Here is a 21,103-nt window from a genome sequence, read left to right on the forward strand (position 1 = left end):
TGACTCTCCCCTGCTACATGTGATGCTTGCACTGCTGAGAGAACTGTGAACAGTGGAGTCAGAGCAAACTCTGCTGGGCAAACACTGTCATGACACAGCTTCAAAATGATCTTTTCTGTCCTATTTTCTGTATCTGTGAACCAAAATGTCAGTCTGACTCTGTGTTAGTAACACGAGGATGTTGAGTTTTATCAGCGCCATGTTAATCAGTAATTAAGAGAAGCTGATTTTTTCAACCACTTGCAGTGGAGGTAGTGTTACAACATAACACACACTTTGTTTGAAGAAATATGCAATAAATATTTAACAAAAGCACAACTCTGTTGGTATCACACTTGCACTGCTTTAAAACTCTCACTGTTTTCATCTTCAGGAAATAGTCAAACCTCCTCCTAGCTACTGACAATTCTTCACACAGCAGCAACCGAAAACACACCTTCCTCACAGGAAGCGACGGTTTTGATCAGATCAGAAATGAGTTCAGTTGCCTTAGCAACTAACCAGCACACACACACACACACACACACACACACACACACACACACACACACACACACACACACACAAAGAAAAGAAAAAAAAGCCACCCACTCACATTCAAGTTTTATGCTGTCAGAAGGAACCAAAATGGATGAGCTCGGTAAGAACTTTCTGTCATGTTTTACCTTCATGAATGTCCTCAAACTAATCGATGGTACAATTTAAACTGAGGTCGAAACTGTTAGCAAAATCAGGAGTTGGTGTGTTGACACCATGACATCAAGCACAGCCAGTGCTTATGGAGTATTACCACAGTCTTGTGTGTTCTCAGACTGATTTATACAGCAGACTCTAAGTACAATATGTAATGTACTCAATGATCCAGCTCATTAGAAGGAATTTTTATACCACTGTTCTTGTGTTTTACCTCTGATTCTAGGGCTCTACATGTAGCGATTCACTACAAATCAAATACAATGTAACATTTAGAATACAGTAGAATTTTACAAGTCTTAACGAAGTCGTTTAATTCGCATACTGGAAATGAAATAAGGGTGACGGTCAAAAGGTAAGACAAAAAAGAAAAATTCTTTTAATTTCACAATGTCAAAAAATATTTTTCTGAGGTGCGATGATGTTTGAAGATGATGATCTTTACTGACTTACTGACATTGAAAGTTAAAGTCATGTCTTTAACTTTTTAAAATGAACCTTTGTCTTTTTTGCTACTTCTGCTACTTCTATGTAAAATACTTACTCATACAAAGCTTCCCATTTCCCTAGATGTGTGGTTTGTCCTGTGTGAAGGAGTGTTGTATTTGTTGTAACAAATGTCACCAGATTCTTGCAACATTATCACAAGTTTCACTTCTGCAATGTGGTATGCCCTCACTTCCTGAGGAACGCAAGTTGCATGAGCAACCTTAGTCTGCTAGCATCTTGATCTGTGTATTGAAATCCACTGTAACTTACTTCATAGAAAATATTTCACTATACATAAATTATATGCATACAGTCTAACAGTTAACACCCACAAAGGACAATAAGTGTGAAAGAGCAATGTGTGCCGTACAAACGTTATGTAATATGAATATTTGGTTGCATGAGTATTTTTTCTGAGGTTTAAAGATTTATTGTGTGTGTTTCCTGCCGCAGATTTGCTGTTAGAGGAGCTGGCCCTGAATCCAGCGGGTTCAGACAGCGTCCCTGAGAAAAAGAGCAATGATGCAACAAAAAGAGAAGTAAAAAGACAAAACTCATTAATCATGAGCTTATCCTGTTTCTGCTTTATCCCCCATTTCATTTGTAGATGAACCTGCAGTTCCATGGAATTCTAAAGAAAACAACTTAAAACCTAACATGTAATTTAATTTCTTTAAGTACAGAAACTTCAGTATATGTTGGTTGTGTTCGCAGGTGCCAAGTGAAGTTTGTGTTGGAACTACCAAAAATGGAAAAGTCTCAAACTCCTCAAATGTGTACAGGTGAAGTTCAAAGTTGAACCTGATTCATAGTGGTGCTGCATGAAGATCATTAGCTTAATAATTTAAATAATACATTTTAATTAATTTATGTATTTCTTTTTAACATTTTAATGCTAAGGTTTTTCTTTCATTCAGACCACACCCAAAAAGAGGAGAGCAAATACAATGAAAATGAAAGCATTGTTCTTCAGCATATTCTGGCCTTTATGTAGATGTGCTTTATTTTCTTAAGGTCTAAAAGGTTAAGAATTTCCAGTTATATTTTTGCTATGGTTCAGAAATGCAACCATTTCAATTATTAATGATGTTACAGGATGTCAGTTTTGCATTTTAAAACATTCGTGTTTTTCCTCTCTGGGATTTAGTGATGTTCCAACTCCTGTGCCAGCTTTTGTGGAACCTGACTCACCGACTCAGGAGCTGGACTCAATCTTGCAAGACCTGATGGGTCTAGCTGAAGGGGTTAGTACTACCCCAGTGCGGAAATACATATTTTATAAATATTGAAAGTAATCTGTGTTGCCCCTTTGAGCTTATTTATTTAAGTGTGAAGCCTGAAAAACTATGTCTATCTATTTTCAAACATTAGTAAAATGACATGGTTAACAACAGAGGGCAGCATTGTACTTATATCAGACTCAAGCTCTTGGACCAATAAGCATTTTGTTCTTAAACATTAAAAATACTCTGATTAAATATAAAATAAATATAATAGACAGCTAATATATTTTGAGGAAATATGTACATAAAACTGTTATTCCTACATTTTGTACCATAATTTAGGATCTAGAACCTCCAACTGACCCACCATCACTTACACAAAAAAAGCAAACAGAAGGTGGAAAACAGGCGAGCAGCAGCAGCAACACTCCAGCGGCTTCAGATGGAAAAGCCACAACGCAAAGAAAGAAAACGGATATGATAGATGACCTGCTGGGAGGGTTGAGCACTGACTTGGAGAAGATCGGTGTACGGACCACAGCCAAGGGCCACTGTGCTTCCTGCAACAAATGCATTGTAGGAAAGGTACAATCTGGACCTACAGGACACAAAGAAGAGAATTTGTCACACTGGTACCAAATTGTGGAAATTCAAACAAGATGAAAGAGATCAAAACCTCTTGTTCCCTCTTTCACTGACATTTCCTTTCTCCAGATGATCACAGCACTGGGTGAAGTGTGGCACCCCGAACACTTTGTGTGTACGGTGTGTAAGATGGAGCTGAGCACCACAGGCTTCTTTGAGAGAGACGGACGGCCGTACTGTGACAAAGACTACCATCAGCTCTTCTCACCACGCTGTGCCTATTGCAAGGGGCCTATTATGCAGGTGAGGACAACTGTATTCATATATAACCCTGCCTCTGCATAGAAAGTAAGATTAAAATAAAAATAGGTGTTAATATGATCTCCACTAAAGGATGAAATTTCATGTTTTAATGAATTCACTTTGGTGGAAAATGCACATAGAAAATGACCAAAATACCAATCTGGAACTCTCTGGTATCTAAATGTCACTCAAATTCAGCTGCGCTGTTGTTTGATTTAAGCTATAATTTGTTCTGTCATATAGTACATCAATTTATTTACACAATAATCTTTTGAAGATTGGATGATGACATACAGTAGTATGTAATCAATTTTTCTCAACATATCCCACATGTCATTCTAATAGAGAAAACACAAAACCATACTGGGATTCTGCTGCAGACCAAAGTCATTAATCAGAAACTAATGCAGCTTCTTCTATGTTCCACTTTGTGTGTTTCACAATTCACATTTTTGTGTTCCCTGACATTTGAACATGTGAGATGAGACAAACCTTACTAATCCTCAAAGGAAGTAAATTTATGATATATTTTGGGCTGCTTTAGAACATCGTGACAGCTCTGGACCAGACCTGGCACCCAGAGCACTTCTTCTGCGCACACTGCGGAGGCTTGTTTGGAACGGAAGGTGAGAGATTTGTGGATTATTTCTCTCCAATTGAAACCACAACTTTAGCAAATAACTCACTGCATCTTATGCCTATCCTAGGTTTCCTAGAGAAGGATGGGAAGCCATATTGTTGTAAGGACTTCTACTACCTCTTTGCTCCAAAGTGCTCAGGCTGTGGGGAGTCGGTGCGGGAGAATTACCTGACTGCAGCCAATGGCACCTGGCATCCAGAGTGCTTCGTCTGCGCAGTGAGCCTCTTACCTCAGACCACACACACAGCTCTGGCTTGCATACGAGCCTGAGAATAAATGAGAAAAGATACCCGCACGTTAGCTTTATTTGCAACATTTTGACCTCAACGCTGATGAAAACCATATGCCTGATGAATACTCTGCTGTTAGAAATGATGCAGATAAATCAAGGAAGTGTATTCCTCAGTGTGGGTATCTTTTACATTCTCTTCAAATCTATTTCTGTATGTAGCATCTGGTCAAAAATGGTTCAATGTGCAGCTCTGCTTTACTTAACATGTGCAAGTGTAAAACATAAAATGCCATCAGTAGTAAGAGACAAGCAGGAGCAACTGTAATATTAAGAATGTATTCATTGTTTTTCTGGCAGGTACTGAAATATGAGGTCCATAAACCTGACCATAAAACATATAAAGGGCATTTTATTTCTTAATACCTATCACTTAAAATTATAATTAACATATCTTAGTTAATCATTAATCACAAACACCAACTACAACTACTTATTTTATACAAACCAGTCATTATCAATAAGGTCAGTTGTACCTGCTACCTAATAACCTAAAACTAATTCCAGCAGGCTGAAGGTCAGACACTCCATAAAAAAGGATGACGTGGACACTCAAAGGTGGAGACTTTTTAATCAGCTTACTGATACAAATAAATAAAACAGGTCATACAATTTAGGACCCTTGAACTTCCCCGCCACTTTTTCTGTTTCACAGCAACAGTAGAAACGTTTCCATACCATGAGTCATTTGCGTCCTGTAAGCCCCAGATGAAATTCCCCTGAAAGAGCAGTCATTAACACGGCTGTCACAGTGTTATTCTCATCACACATTTGCTAGTCATTAATTGCTTTATTTTGACTGTAATCTGTATGAAATCAGGCTAAAACTGTGACGCAACATCTATTGTTTTAGTCTGTTTTGTCACCAACACTGAGCAAACCAGCCCTTTGATGGACACAGATAACTCAGGTGTTCCAAGGCTTTGGAGCTGCTCATGCTGGTGCATAATAAATGGAACAGTGCCACTGGTGATGTTAAGAGTTACACCTGTGCTTTTACTGCTACGGTATGACAAGTCAAAGTGTCGGCCAAGAGAAACGACCATAATCAAATTCAGTGCTGTACATGTAGGTTCCAATTATGCTTTAGCGGTTATTAACAGATTGTTAAAAGAAACACAGTTGTAACACTCCTTTAGTTTTCATATTAAAGGTCCATGCCATGTGATTTTGTGGCGCCGTCACTTCATTATCTGGCTGTAACAGTCAACCATTTTCCAGGCGCTTGGTTTCCCTTCACATCGTAGACATTTAAAATGAATGATGGATTTAAAGTCTTTTACTTTCTCTCTAAAAGTTATCACTCTGCTGTATGTTAAGCAGTGTTGGGTATGACGTGTGGGTTGGGTTTGGCATCACTGTGTCTAATTGAAACTGTTATAGAAAAATCAAGAAAGTTTAACTGTTGGAAGTTTAAACTTCTTCCTCCATAACACCATGCCTAATTTTACATAACGTTCTATCCTCCCTACTGCCCCTCTTCCTCTACGCAGGACTGCCTGAAGCCCTTCACTGATGGAATTTTCATGGAGCTCAATGGTCGTCCCCTCTGCTCGCTTCACTTTCACTCCAGGCAAGGCACTGTGTGCGGTGGCTGCGGAAAGCCCATCATCGGCCGCTGCATCTCTGCGATGGATCGCAAGTTTCACCCCGAGCACTTTGTGTGTGCCTTTTGTCTGCGGCAGCTCAGCCAGGGCATCTTCAAGGAGCAGAAAGGGAAACCATACTGCTCAGCTTGCTTTGACAAACTCTTTGTCTGAGATTTGCACATGAGTAAGATGTAAATAATACAAAACAACAACAAAAACAACAAAACATTCAAATGCTACATTACTATCTTTGTTGAGTTTAGACTGTCTCGTCTGTGTATGAATGACAAAATAAAATGAAGCAATTGTACAGTCTCTACATTACAATTCATTGTTCTATTTGTATATACAAATTCTCAGTAGATCATATTTAAAAACCATTACGGTGAATTACATGATAAATAGCATGTAACCGTAAGAAAAACATACATTGATCATGGATTAAATGAAGGGAACATGCTAACATTGTTACATAATTAATTAGATGGTTATGAAAAATACAAATTTTCCCCATTATAACAATAAATGTGAGGACTGAATGGTTCTAAAAGGTGTATTGCTTCATGTAAAATTTATGGGATTTCATACATCATGATGACAAAATTTATAGGTGGAGTAAGAATAACACATGTGTGCTGTTTTAGTCCACGCTTTCCATTAAGCTACCCTTAGTTTGCCGTAAGACTTGGCAGTCCAGATATGCTCTCTCGCAGTATGGAACCATTTGTCAAGGTGTTTGTCTATGTGGCCTGATAGCTTGTATTGGCAGTAACTGGCACTGAATTGGCATGCCAGCCCGAGTTTCCCCTTACCCTGACTGACCACTTGGCCTCTGGCGTGCACTGAATTCAGACAACCTCTTCATTTTCCACACAGGCTCTTTTATAGCTGTGCACGGAAGATTAATAGAGGTGGTGAGGTTAACAAAGGTGGTTTGAGAAAGAGCTCCTTCACATCACTGCATCTCTTTAGAAACTCATTTTGACTGCTGAGGGATGACAAAACCACAAAGTGTTTTAATGCTTTTTAGGCTGTCGATGTATTTGAGCTCATTTTGTTATTGGCAGATGGTGCGGATGATACGTGACAGCGAAGCATTTGCAGCCCAGTTGGGATGTACTGTTGTTCTAATAGAAGACAGATTTCTTTCGTGTGAATATTGTAATCAGTTCTGCAGAATCACATCATGAGAAAGTTTGGACTAAGCTTTTGAATTCTCTATCACAACTTATGTATTTAAATATATTCACTTCTTCTTTGTCTGATTATTTTTTAGCCAAATTGCTTTTATCTGATATCAAAATTTTGCTGAATTTTTGACTGACGAATCAGTTAGCTAAATAAATTGAAGACTAGTTTCTTCTAGTATGATGTATTACCAAACTTGCCAAAATGTTTTCACTGTTATTATCCCTAAAATAATGAGTTCAGTGTTATTGTCAGTGCCAAACTGTGTCTTATCTTATCAGTGATCTTCAGATGAACACTGGCTACTTTTCTAAGCTTTCTTAAGTTTTGCTTAAGCAAGCCACTTGTGCTTGCATGTGATGTTAGTGTGTGAGCGGGAATGGAGGTGTGCATTAATCATGCTGTCATCACTTTCAGACCAGGTCCCTTATGGCCTCTACAGAATATAGACCTTGCATCATGGAAGAACTGTGACTGTGTTATGTTCAGTCAAAATCCACAATTGTAAGTGTTTAGTAGTCCAACATTCCTCTGCCCAGATTGCTACCAAGGACTTACTATAATGATTTTTAGAAATGCAAGAAGATGCCTGACACATTTGCTGCTGTGTTTCCAGCATGAGTCATGCACAGAACATCATCTTGGGATATGATCTGATTGAAGACCTTGGCATGTAAACTGTAAAATTTCACCCTGTCATATGATAGTATTACACATATCTCTTTCTGGATGAAGCACTTTTACAAATGATTGCTATTATTTGTGGACCTAACACTCACAAAACTGTGTTATGAATGGAAAAAACCCATAATTTAATGCTATATTTCCACTAATGGCTTCAAAGAACTAAATGTAAACTAACAGTTTAAATTAAGATTTGCAAAAAACACGTGAGCATTACTCACAGCTATCCAGTCTCAAAGCAGTGACTAAATAAAATCTGACATTCACAGAAATATATAGGCGTTATCGTATGCCTTCTACAATATTTTATGGAGGATAGGGAGGAAAAGTGCCCTTTGGCACGTTTTAAAAAAAAGAGAAAACATGAAATGCAAGCAGGGGTCTTTTTTAAATGGTGGCTGAATAAAGCACACTCTGTGAAAAGAAGAGAGAGTGTAAGGCAGGTGACATTTACAGCAGTGAAACAGAGTACGGACGGTCTGGGAGCGCACTGGGCCATGAGATGGCAGCTAGAGCTCAATGGGGGACGGAAAAGGAGTGGGGAGTATATCGGGACATAATGGATACTGGTGCTGAGGGACACAGGGTGAGGAGGGCAGGGGTTGAGGAGTGTAGTTGTAAGAGTTTCCCTTGTGTGACACTGAAACTCAACACTCGCCTCCTCTCCTGTAAAATGACTGTGTCCGCTTGGCCACCCCTGATGGGGATGGAGGGGAGTCTTGTCCAGATCCATACAGCCCCACTGCAGGTCACACTTGGCTTGTCCTGCCATACCTAGTAAACCGAGAAACTTTGAACTCATAACTGTCAAACAGGACTTTGGCTCAGACCAGCACATTAATCAAGACATTTGCTTCTAGACACATCCATGAAAAACACCATCTTGAAACACCTCCGTTGCAGCTTTGTCCTGACATGGTGAAATTACAGCTTCAGTCCGAGCAGTAAAACGCAGACGGTTCAGGTTACTGCAACATCATTACCGGTACTGTCAATGCACAGCATATTTCTAATAAATGTAAACAAGTGATTGGATGTGTTAGGTATCTAGTTAATGAAGATAACACAAAGCAAATGACATCTAATTTAAAGTAACAAAACTTAAACTGAATGAATTTGTTACATCTTTGTTGGGATAATAGATAATTAGCATCAGTTTTACACTGCTAGCATTCTAGAACATATACACAGCAAATTCAAAAGTGTTAAATTTTTTGGTGTTAATAGTCTCCTTGCAAAAGTAGAGTTAATTTTACTCTAAGCAGAGTCACATTCTTTTAATGTAACTCTGAGGTGTAAAATGATAGTAGTTAAAATCGAGTGTTAAAAATGAGTGTTTCTATTTCAAATCTGGAGGTGTTACAATGGAAACATTAACTCTTGACCTCTTAACTCTGAACTCCTACAGGGGCTATGACACCAACAGAGTAAATTCACAGACTCCGCCCCCAGCACGGCTCCAATCGAAGCTGAAGTGAAGCCGTTTCAGAACATTTTGCTCTACATATTTGAGTTGTTTGCCATGCTTGGTAAGTCATTTTTTCAAAGATTGTTTCAATTGTTATTAGCCTTTACTTCTGGGGCTCTTTGGAGTTGAGACAAAGCTGTGTGAAAGGCATTAGCCATGTTGCTCGCTGATAGCATAATATTCTGTTTTAGCTAGCTGAAAGGTATTGTTTGCGGGCAAATACCACAGCTTTGAAAAAAGCTTCCATGTGAATTTTCAGTCAAACGTTTGGTCAAATACACCTAAAACAATGTCTAGAATGTGAAATGTTGGTATAATGGTGCTACTTGAAGCCTGAAAACGATCGCCCATAAAAAAAAACAAAAAAAAAACGGGCAAACAGCAGTAGCAGATGTCCTGACTGGGTTCTACGTTAGAATTTAGATCCCTCCAGAGTTTTGTGCACACGGTTTAGGTAAAAATGAAAAAGGTTGAGGTTTTACATTTAGTTCAGTATTACCTGTTGCCTGTGTCTTTGTCTTTTGGGAAAATACTTTACACAAGTAATGGCTCAAAAAGGATTCCTTTTTTTTTACTGTGCTGCAATTGTTTACTGGATTATTTGTGCCGTTAATTAGTGTCAACTAATTTTTATTCAATCTCCACACAGGATATGCTTGTGAAGATGGAATATGGGGGAGAGCAGAAGTGCGTTGAAGTTCCACAAAGGGATGAATGAAGGACATGCATATTGTATTGAAGAAATAAGTGATGAGATGCTGTTATTTGCATTTACCATGTCAGACCTTTTGATAAACAAAATTCTAATGAAAGTGAGAACATGTACACTGTTACATCTTTCAGAAAATGTTTTGAAATTGTGGTGCACAGTTCAGAATAAATGTTTTTCAAAAACCATTGCATCTTTTTAGTAAATGTTTATTTCCAAAAGAAATTTCTAGAAGTTCAGAACAGTAAAATTCCCGCTTTTTAGAATGAATTAGAAGATAACTCTTACGTAGTTAAACTAAAATACTCTTTGAGAGTTAATATATAAACTCTTAACACCAAGTGTTAAATTATCAACTCCAGACAGATTTGGTGTTTAACACTAAATCAGAGTTAACGTACCAACTCTCCAAAAAGAGTTAAATTAACACTCTCTGGTGTGGACCCATATAGACACTTTAATAGTGTTGAAATCAAATCCGACAGTGTTAATTTGGACGTGCTGGATTTGCTGTGTACAATTTGAGATATACACAGGTGAGATGGCAAAATTCAGTCAGGCCACAACTTTTCAAAACTTCTCTCTATTGCTGGCCATTCCAAAATATATTCTCTCAGTAAACGAGAGCTTCATGTCTCTTTCTTATCATGCAAGAAATGCTCATTCATACATTATAGAACAGGAAAGCCTCCTGTTATTCTGATATAAAGACGTGTCATTAACCATCTACGTATACTGAGGATAATGCACGTCTCAAAAAACATTAGCGCCTGTTACCCTATGAAATGAAAGGGTTTCTGTGTAAGAGATTTACATGAATCCATTTTCAACAGCAGAGGAAAAGTGACAACTTCAACACCTCGGTAATTACTTCCACACAGAGAGAAGTTTAGCTGGAGTGCGGCTCTACTTTGGGTGTGTTTGTTTTGGCCTTCTGCTAACACAGGGTCACAGGTATCGCACCTGATTCATGACTGCCTCCTCTGTCCAAAGGGAACTTCTTGTTGTCCTTGGCTGAACACTGAGTTCCCCTCACTATCTCACACTCCCTCACACACCAGCAGACGTATAAATGCACACACACAAACCTCACAAACTTGTAAATACTATTTGGGGATTTTCTGTTCATGCCATCTTGGATTTGGTTTACATAATCACATACACAGACATGCACAAAAACAACACATGAGTGGAAAAGGCTTTGGCCACATATTAGGAATAATTTTTAAAAAACTAAAAAACAACTTATGCACGCTCCCAAATCAGTTCAAACATGTGCGGACTCTTTGGGTTTGGTCAACAACATCACGCACAGATGCAAAACACATGCACATGCATAAATATATAAATGGCTTTTATTAGTTTGGTGTCTGTCTCTCAGTCTCTCTCTGCACAGCCTTCTTTTTTTTGGTGACACAAAGCGTATCTGTGCGAACATCACTGCCCTCCCTGTGTGCTTGTAGATCCTTAACCAAGATAACTTTAGGTCTCCAGTTTTATGGATTAAATGGAGCCAGCTCCAGAGGTGGACTTAATGGGTGGTTCCCAAGACAACTTCACCTTCTTCTCCTGTTGCTTTGCTACACATCTTTGTCTCATCTCCCTCACATCTTCTGCCAAGTGTCTCAGCTGGACCTCCATGCTCAACAAGGAAGAGCTTGGAGAAAGAGAATGAGAAAGACAGCATGGTGCATTTTATCTGGATCCTAATAACTCCATGGATCAAACTGGCTGGGGTTATGAAAAAGATTTATAAGACAGTCAGTTCCTTCTGTATGCTAGACTTTAGTATCAAGAAGATAGATGGTTTCATTATGCTTGCTCATTGTGTCCATGTGTGGATTTACTGCACAGTGTGCCAGAACTTTACACTCTGTGATATTTTCAGGGAAATCTCTCTTGCAATCGATGGATCACTTAATTAAAGCCTTCTCGTAACTGTTAGAACATGCTTTGAATGGTGGTAAACCTGCAGTGATTTAGTTTAGTCTCACATGTCACTGTTTTTCCAAATATGGTCCAAAGGTAAAAATTAGGTAACACATCTCAGTCTCTGTTGGAGCTCCACAGGTGCCCTCTGTTGTTTGTATGAAAGATGCTTGATAGTTAGGGCCGGAGCTTTGGTTCTTTAAGTTGCAAGGGTAAGGCTTGAACCAGAGGTCAGACATTGAGCATAACAGTGGCTCTGATCCAAATCCGCCGCCTTTGTAGCAGCCACAGCATGGATCATTATAAGATTTGTTTTAAAGAGTGATGGTTAACCGCAATGCAGCCCTGTTGCCTAAGAGTTGAATGGTCTCCTGGGTTTAGACAAACTTGGAAACGTTTGTTTAGGGCTGGGAAGCCCCACCAGTGGAAGATCAGGGTTGGCTTGTTGATAAATCACAGCCGCTGTAGTAAGAGCCCAAAAGGCCAGCTTCTAGTCAAACTTCACACTAGCCCGCTTTGAAAATCAATCTGAAACTTTGTGGGAGCAAATACCATTTTAACCCTGGAAACACCAATAGGAGTTTACCACAAAATCATTAGCAGGTGTCTATTTTACAGCACCTCTGGTAAGTTTGACTGCATGTTAATTTAATTTGCACTGAGAGGATTTCGGTTTGCCCAGGTGACGGATAAATTAGCAGCTCACTCAAAAACTTTGGGCTGGTGGAGACATTTTTGTAACTGCTAATCCCCCAATGCTTTCTGTGACACCTTGTTCCCACTAAACCCATTAAGACGCAATCATAAGCCCTCATCTGAACCCAGGCTTAACCAACAGCTATGTGTTGATGGAGCTGGGGTTACTCCTTAGCATAAAAATGATTTAGTGCACAGTAATTCTAAACCACTGCATTGCTTTCACCAATAAAGATTTCTTCTCTCTGAGGGTATTCTGCACGTTTTAAAAATGGAATATTTAATTTTCAAAGAGCCGTTCTTTTTAAATGTGTTCATTGTTTAAACAAAATGCTGAAATCACTGAAACTAAAGAAATGCACAAGTGATTCAAATTCTTTTTGAAAAGAAAAACACTCTTCATTAGGTGTAAGTGTATGTTTTTGTGTTTTTTCTGTTTTTGTTTGAAAGTAAGTTATATTGTTAGGGGGAAAAATGTTGTTTACCCCTTTTAACTGTAGTATGTTATGTTTGACATCACAGTATATGAGAAGATGCACTAATGTTTCCTTTTTATTGAAAAAAAGTTTCTTTCTTTCCTTTATCAGATACTTACTCTCTCTCTCCCTCTCAGACTTTTTTTTTCTTTTGCATACTTCATAATCACATAGCAACCAACAAAGCCAAGACAAACAGGAACACACGGATTATTCAGTCATTTTTATCAACATCTTGTTCACTTTCCTTCCCCGAATGATGTCTGGCTTTGTAAATATTTCCACTAAACAGTTGAGTCTCCATCAGGGCTTACGGTGGGATTAGAGCTCAAATTACTGACTCTGTGGCTCATTTACTCTCCGAATCCACGGTTTTCAGAACAAAGTTGCATGTGGACATGTCCAGTGATATGATAATAGCATGAAATGAGAAACACATTTCTCTTTCCAGTGCCGCAGAAAGGCTTTTATGTGTAATGTTTGATGTTACAAGTTGTAACACATAGAGGATGTGAAAGGCAAGCGCAAGGACAAAAGTAAAGGTTTTCTGTGCTACGATATGAAACTGAGAGAAATCTAGGAAAAACAACAATTATTCGAGTCAAAATTTGTAATTAGCGTTCATAGTTTAGCTGTAACAAAATGTGCACAGCAGAAGTAGCAGTAGACCAACTTGGCATACTTTTCTTTAATTATCCTCCTGTTATCGTTACAGTTATGACTGCACTGTTTACCCAGCAATGACTCATCTTGCATCAGGTTCATGTCTTGTCAAAAAAGTGGTTAATTTACTGTGGCGACAACATCAGTTCGAACCACAAACAACACCAGGCTCATTTTGGTCACTGGTGTTGAAAAATGTTCTTGGCAGTGTTAATGAATAACTTAAACCTGCATCATTCTGTTATTGTTATCTTCCTGTTCTCTCTGCAAAGAGGAATGGATGGCAACAAGCCATGCCTCATTTATCTTCTGCGATATTATCACTGAATGCTGCTGCATACACACTGCTGTCGGACCATTCAAACACAGTGTTCCACAATCTTACTCAGGAAACGAGGGCGAGTAGCAAGATCATTTGTGTGATCATGCGGTTGCAATGTGGCATTACAGCATGAAGTTAAACCAAACCACAAACCATGTAAAACACGATTTCAAAGATGCAGTTATTTGCTCTAGTGGCAAAACCAGTATAAGCATTAATATAATAATGGTTTTATTTTCTACTTTATTTTTTAAAATGGTCTGAAATGTGAATGGGACATTTAGCAGGTAATAATTCATGACGCTTTGCTTGCCTTCACTTTCAGAGACCTCCCACTTCTGTTTCTATTTTCTGTTTCATGTCAGAGCCAGTTTGGCTGCTCTGTGAAGGTAATACAGGAGTCTATGGGAATATTCAAAATTCATTTTCCATCTTTTTTTGAACCAACTTCATCCATGTAATAGCTCTATTTTTGACCAAGAAGTTCTTTTGATTTTTGACCATTTTGAGCCAAATGTTTGACGCCATCGATGACTCAACTAGGTAAATGTAATTGTTCTTTTATTAGCACAGCAATTTTCAGCAAGACACAATTGAATGGGAGGTTCTCTATAGATTAACCAGCCTTTTAACATGATAAAATTACATTAGATAACACAGCTTGCAACTGAAATATGGAAATGATTGGCTAATCCAATTTAGTGTAATAGGAGGATGGAGTCCCTTCGTGTCCCTCCGGTGGGTGAGAGACCGGTTTCACCCTGGACAGGATGCAATCGATTGCGGGGCCAACACAGAACGATCAATTATCAGTTAACCTAACATGAAAATGGACTTGCACATTGAGAACATGAACGACCCCAACCAGCAGATTTGAACCTGCTGTAAGATGAATGTGCTGACCAGTGCACCACCTAATTTATTAAACCATCTGTTTTCAATTTCAAGTTACTTTTTAAGTAAATGCGTGAAATATATCCAAAAACAAAGAAGATTTCTCAGTGACCTCATATTGATCTTGTTGTCTGTTTACTAGTCAGACAAGGCTTCTGTCTTTAGAAGGTCATGCAAGAGGCAATAAAGATAAATACAGGAAGCTAGATTACCTCAATTTTTGTGCATCATTTGATTTGGCTGTAAGAGTTCAGAGCAACAAATTCAATATGACTACCAACATGTGACTGGTGGGCTATGACAGTATAAGGGAGCGACAGAATAATATAAAAATATAAAAAAGAAGGAAAAGAAAGGGAGACTTATGAGCAACAGAATCCAAAAGCCTCTTCACCAGACCAGAGGACCACTGTTTCCTGTGTGCTCGAATTACTTTGTAAATGTTACCCTGTCAACCTCATTTTAAGAGCCTCCGATATCAAAACAGAACTCAGCCATCTCTGGGCATGTGCAGTGTGGTGACTGAGAGGGCAGCACATTGGTTTAGATGTGACTTTCAATCATGGTGATGTGCTTCAGCCCAGCAGTCTATGCTAGGCTCAACTCTGGCTCATAAATCAACCGACTGTCTCGCTTCGACTGCACAGCTCAGAGCTCCCCAGAGTGTTACGCACGTTTTTTAACTCTCTGCAGTCAGCTGCTATTGTCAGGCATCTTCATAGTCACTGGTTCATCACTTCAGTCTCCCTTTGTCATGAATCACACAGCTTATGTCTGCACTGTACTGTATATGTACAGTGCAGACATATTATAGATGAATGGCCAGCAAATTTTACTAGAAAGGGATCAAGTTAAATATCAAAGGTAATGAGTGTGAAAATGCTTATAAATTGAATGTTTTATTGTTTTATTGCTCCAGAGATAGCAGCAGACTAGACTGAACAGCTCAATACCCGATCGAATTACTGTGTCCTTTTGGACCAACATTAACGGTGCCCTAAGGATGAATAATACTTACTTTGTTAAACTGGTGAGGTTTTCTGGGGGCATGTGCAGGTCAAAAATGGGCCTGTCGCAGAGACAAAGGCCTTGCATATTACAGTTACTCCTAACTTTTCATAGCAAATTTAATTTGAATGATCTAGTTATGACCATTACAAAACATCGTCTTCACCATCAACTTGTGATACTTTATGTTACAAATTGTTTGTAAATGTTACTAGCTAATATGCTAAGCTGTCGATGATGATAATACTGTCACGATACCAACCAAACATCGGCCTGATTGTACCAGGTCTGGGCTCACTGGCCAATCACAACAATGTTAGCTGATACATTTAACATATGAGATCAACCCCGTTCGGCTTAAAAAAGCAGAATATCGCATTTTTCTCCATACATATCTGCACTTGTCTAGAGAGATTATTTATAAAGTTGGTCCTATTTTTGAAACTAAATACTTCTGTAGAATGAAATACTGCAACAACAGATCCACTGAATTGTGTTCACTTACAGAGAAAGTGCTGGGAAACGCTTACACGTCGACTGATACAGTTTGTATTTCACTTACTGTATTATTGACTTCCCTGTTGGGGCATTAAGGCTCAAACTTTGCCCCCCCTGGGACCTGAGCATTGGGGCTCAGTCAGATTCAGAGTATAATTCATCTTCTGTGAGACCAGGTGGAGACTGGAAGCTGTCATCGCAACGTTATTGATGTGTTGCATTTAAGGCATATTCTTGGCTCAGACTGCTACTAAGGAAGTAAAAATAGTCTTTGCTCAATACAGTGATATTACAAAAAAATATGAAGCTTGCTTAGAGTCCAAATCTAAGACAATGCTTAATAATTATAGGCCCACCGTCATTTCTACCAAGGTAAGTGGTTAATGATATTATTATACACATCACAGCATAACAGACTCACATCCTCTGAGCTCCAGGCAAGACCATAAATAAATCTAGACATGAAAGCAGGGGCGAAGCTGGTGTGTTTTCCTTTTTCAGTCTCATACTGTAGATTACAGTATAAACCGTGACACATGTTCAGGATCAGCTGAAGAAGCAGAAAATTACCTCTCTGGATTTTTCCTGAGAGAACTATTTGTGTATTTGTCTGTGCCTGCGTGCCTGTGTGTTTGTGTATTTAGTCATAAGGGTCATGCTGTTTAATGTGTTTCGGTTCTTTGTGTGTGTTCAATTCAATCATACGCACAGTACTGCTTAATATGTTCCCTCTGACCTAGTGCGTGTGTTTGTGTGTATTTTGTCATAGAAGCCATGCTGTTTGACATATTTCAAAAGCATGTGCATGTATGGATCTGTGTTTATATCGGCGGCTGTGTGGGTGAATGTGTGTGTGTGTAGCTTAGTAGCGCAGTCTGCTTCTCAACAGGCTCTGGGCCTGTTGACAGCTCCACCGCTCCCTGTCAACCACAAGAACAGCTCTATGTGTGAGTGAAGAGTAGCAGTAGGAACATTGCCCAGAAAGAAGTCTGGGGTTTGTGTGTGTGTGCATCTATGTGTGCGTACCTGTATCAGTGTCTATGCATGTCTGAGTCTGTGTGTTTATCTGAGCCAGGTTGTTATTATGGAGACAGATCTTGAAAATGCCCTCCTACTTCTCATCCTCCACTGCTCTCGTTCCACAAACCATTAATTTTAGGCATTTGAAATATGGCCTTTAAGGCAATAAATTATGTCTGTGTTGTATCAATACAGAGCCATCAGTCAGACCTAATCATCTCCCTCTGTAGCATTCCTGTGACTCTTCACTTCAATTGCTTTCCATCAACACCTTTTCTTTTTGTGTTTCTTTTTCCTTTCTTCTTCCACCTTGTGCACTGGTGCACCCTCCTTCTTTCAGTGTCTCATGTTTAGATGAATGGGTATGTATATCTGCACCGATACATGAACTTGAGTTTGGGGGGGTTGAATTTGATGGGCCAAGTGTTACAGAAGCGCACACTGATTTTGAAAATATACAGAGCTGGAAACCAAAGGATATGTCGGGGTGGGAAAAAAGATGCCGAAAAGAACAGATGATAGAAAGAAAGCATGAAATGTCATATTGCGTTACCGCTTTCGCATCATTCAGCCCCTCCCTACCCCCAACCTTGCACTGGTTCTGAACTCATAGCTGAAGTCCAGTTTTATCAGTCACAGGGATCAAAGAGCTTTTTTCTGGAATCACACAGTTCTCAACGTAGCTGAGTCAAGATGTTATCGTTCTGAGCCTGTTTCTTTGTCTCCGACCCAAAGGAACCCAAACTGCAGATCCGGCCACTGAATTGTTTTTATACTTTCAAACACATGTTCAAACCACATGTCTGTCCAAAGCACCCAGGTACACACTATGTAGTATTTTGGACACCTAGCTTCACAGATGTGGGTAAACAAAGCTCAAGACAGTCTATGACTAAGACTACCCCCTCAAACACAGCAGCTGGCGTACAGTACGACCACAGAGAGAGATGTGCAAGAGACCAAATAAACCTTGGATAAATACAGGATAAACACACAGCGTTTCATTGCCACCAAACTAAACTCCCTGCCAAAGGCTGACTCAGGCATAAGGCCAGGCTTTGCTTTCTGTAGTCAGTGTAAAATCACAGAAACTAGGGAAAGCTGTGTGTGGAAAAACAACACGAGCAGACAGCGGCTGAACCAATGCTTCCTGTTCTCTATTGATCTTAAAGCATAATTTATTTTTTAACCTTTCATGCCACAAATTTACTATACGTGCGGCAATAAAGCATCTTCGGACAATACGATAATCTTCAAAAGACCTTATTAGTGCAGATGACCATCTTCAAAAGACGGTCAAGTTCAAACCCAGATTTCTGTCGACTTAGAGAAGAGCTCATCTGATCCCTGCACACCAGTGCAGACCAGAGGCTTTGATTTAATGATATCATAACACATGCTGTTTGTGCTCCCCAGTCAATGAAAAATTCCTTATATGGCGTTGGTGGCCTTCTTTGAACCCTGCTTGAATAAACCCCAAACAGGACACCGACAATGAACAACAACAGTATAATAGAGATTAACACTGGCAAAATATATATTGTATTACCATAATATTGTGATATTAATGGCATCCATTGTCCAGCTCTGAGATTTGGAGCAGAACCAGTATGTATGCTTAAATGACAAGAAGGGAAACATCATTATTTGTCCATACTTTATTTTTTTTTACCATTCAAATAGCCAAAAGACAGATCTTCTTAACAGCAGGACGAGCCTTTTCACTCCTCCAACTCTTCAGCTTTGGCTTTCAGGGGTAAATGGGGGAGAAGAGGGAAGATAGCAGGGGGTGCTCCAGATATGGGTAATACAATTACTAACAATGCCAGTGATCAGTGGGAGAGAGTGCAGTGCATCATGGGGTGACTTTGCCAGCCAAGCCTTTGATGTAAGAGAATTATAGGCTCTAGAAAACAAACACAAGATATGGCTCTCTGTGAAAGCGTCAGTATGTGTGCACATATACAAAATGACCACAAAAAAAAAATACAAATTATGATCAAAACTGCTGCTTTACCAAAATCTCAGCATAGAAACCATTTCCACAATGACCTTAGAAGTACATTGTTGCTAATAAGATGAGTCTCCTTCATCATTAAATGGAAAGTGATCAACAGCTGGCACGCATATTAAGGGAAATTTCAACATGAAGCATATTAGTAAGGTGTGTGGTCACCGCACGCTGTCAAAACAGCTCTAGTTTGTGGAAATGTACCAAAAGCATCAACTCCAGTCATCCAAAAATACTCCCTTATTAGGCGTCTTGATGATGATGGCGGAGAGCGTCCGCCGGTCCCAAAATCACCCATATGATGATTCAAATCATTTTCAGACAATCAAACAATTCAGTGACCCCAAGTAGAAATTGGAATTATTGTACATTTGCTTTGTTTTCCCACTCTTTCAGTCAGGCTTTTTCCTTTGAAGAAGCAGTTCAACATTTTTGGAAATGTACTAATCTGCCTGCTCGTTGAGAGCTTGATGAGGAGACGACTGTAACTCACATGTCTGCACAGTGAATGTGAAGCGAGAGCCAGCAACCACTTAACACAAATAACTGGAAACAGGGTGGCTGTGTGCTTTCATTCATTCATTCAGCATCTCAAGAAACTGTGAAAGTGTGAATTTTCTTTCCATGACTTAATTGTAACTATTATACAGCATGACAAAAGAACCTAAAAGGTATATTTTGAAATATTAATACATCCTAAATGCAAATCTTGATCTCATTTAACTAAACTGAACTATTTCTCTCCGACTCAGACTCATGTCTCTTCTTCTTTACTTCCCCCCAAAATAATGACAGATGTTTAAAAAAAAATCTATATGAGACAATACTCCTGAAAAAACAACCCTTGCCATGACCTCTGTCATTGTATCTCTTCCTCTCATCTTTCCCCTTCTGCTTTTGCTCATTCTGGATGAAGATAGACGTGTGGCCGTCAATTGCATGTGTTGACCTGCAACAAGAGACATCACTGCAACTACTAGGAAAAACTATTTAACCCAAATGTGCTGTCACCAAACAAATCAGTGTCTGCATGACCCACCAATGGCAGCAGAAATTCTTGGAGACTAACCAAAAATAGCCGTTACACGTTAGACTTGGTTGAACTCCTTTCCTCCTTTTTATCTCTGCTTTACTCATCTAGGGTAAACAGATACATTTTGGGCCCACTCCTTGGATTCTTTGATATATTTCACCACATAAAATTGTCCTTCTTCTCTACCACCTCCTAACCTTTACATTTTACCCCCCGTTTTTCCCAGGACATCCGGAAAAGGGAACCACAATAACCTTTCACCAGAGACTCTGTCAATATTATTACTCGACGTCTTCAAAGGAGGACAGAGGATATTAGACCCTGAGCAAGAAATGGGTGGAGGTAGTGAAGGGAATGCGTGTTTAGTCCAGCTGAGACACCAGAAAGAGACAGAAAGAGGGAGTGTCCAGTGGGGCCTTCGAGCTTGACAGTCAGACTCTGAGGTATGGAAGCCTGAAGCTATAAGCCACTCCTTCAGATTTATCATACTCAGTTTCTTTGAAGCGCAATTTTTATGCCCTCATGGTACCCATCCCACCTTGTTCTTCTTACTTTTGTCCACAATGTGCACATGCTTAATTCTTCTTCACACCACTAGGGGTCCCTGTGTACATAATAAACAAAATAGTTTGCATGCATTTCCAGCCTCAGTTACAGTTACACATCTCTGTACAGTTCACTGGATATAAATGG

General features: G+C 39.3%; 1 protein-coding gene across 1 annotated transcript; it reads left to right on the forward strand.

Annotated features, from left to right (window-relative positions):
- Positions 1–517: 517 nt before the first annotated feature.
- On the forward strand, positions 518–7,211 carry lpxn (leupaxin). Its single transcript, XM_085265696.1, has 9 exons — positions 518–640; positions 1,636–1,721; positions 1,897–1,964; positions 2,330–2,426; positions 2,748–2,990; positions 3,120–3,293; positions 3,838–3,919; positions 4,001–4,149; positions 5,716–7,211. Exons 1-9 carry the CDS (start codon positions 607–609, stop codon positions 5,980–5,982), a joined length of 1,200 nt encoding a protein of 399 aa, XP_085121822.1. The 5' UTR covers positions 518–606; the 3' UTR covers positions 5,983–7,211.
- The last annotated feature ends 13,892 nt before the right edge of the window (positions 7,212–21,103 follow it).

This window comes from Mchenga conophoros, linkage group LG23 (genome assembly GCF_057382185.1).
Source record: "Mchenga conophoros isolate Kocher_MC1m ecotype Shallow Benthic linkage group LG23, M_conophoros_male_GT1.1, whole genome shotgun sequence".
In the NCBI taxonomy this organism is placed as follows: domain Eukaryota; kingdom Metazoa; phylum Chordata; class Actinopteri; order Cichliformes; family Cichlidae; genus Mchenga; species Mchenga conophoros.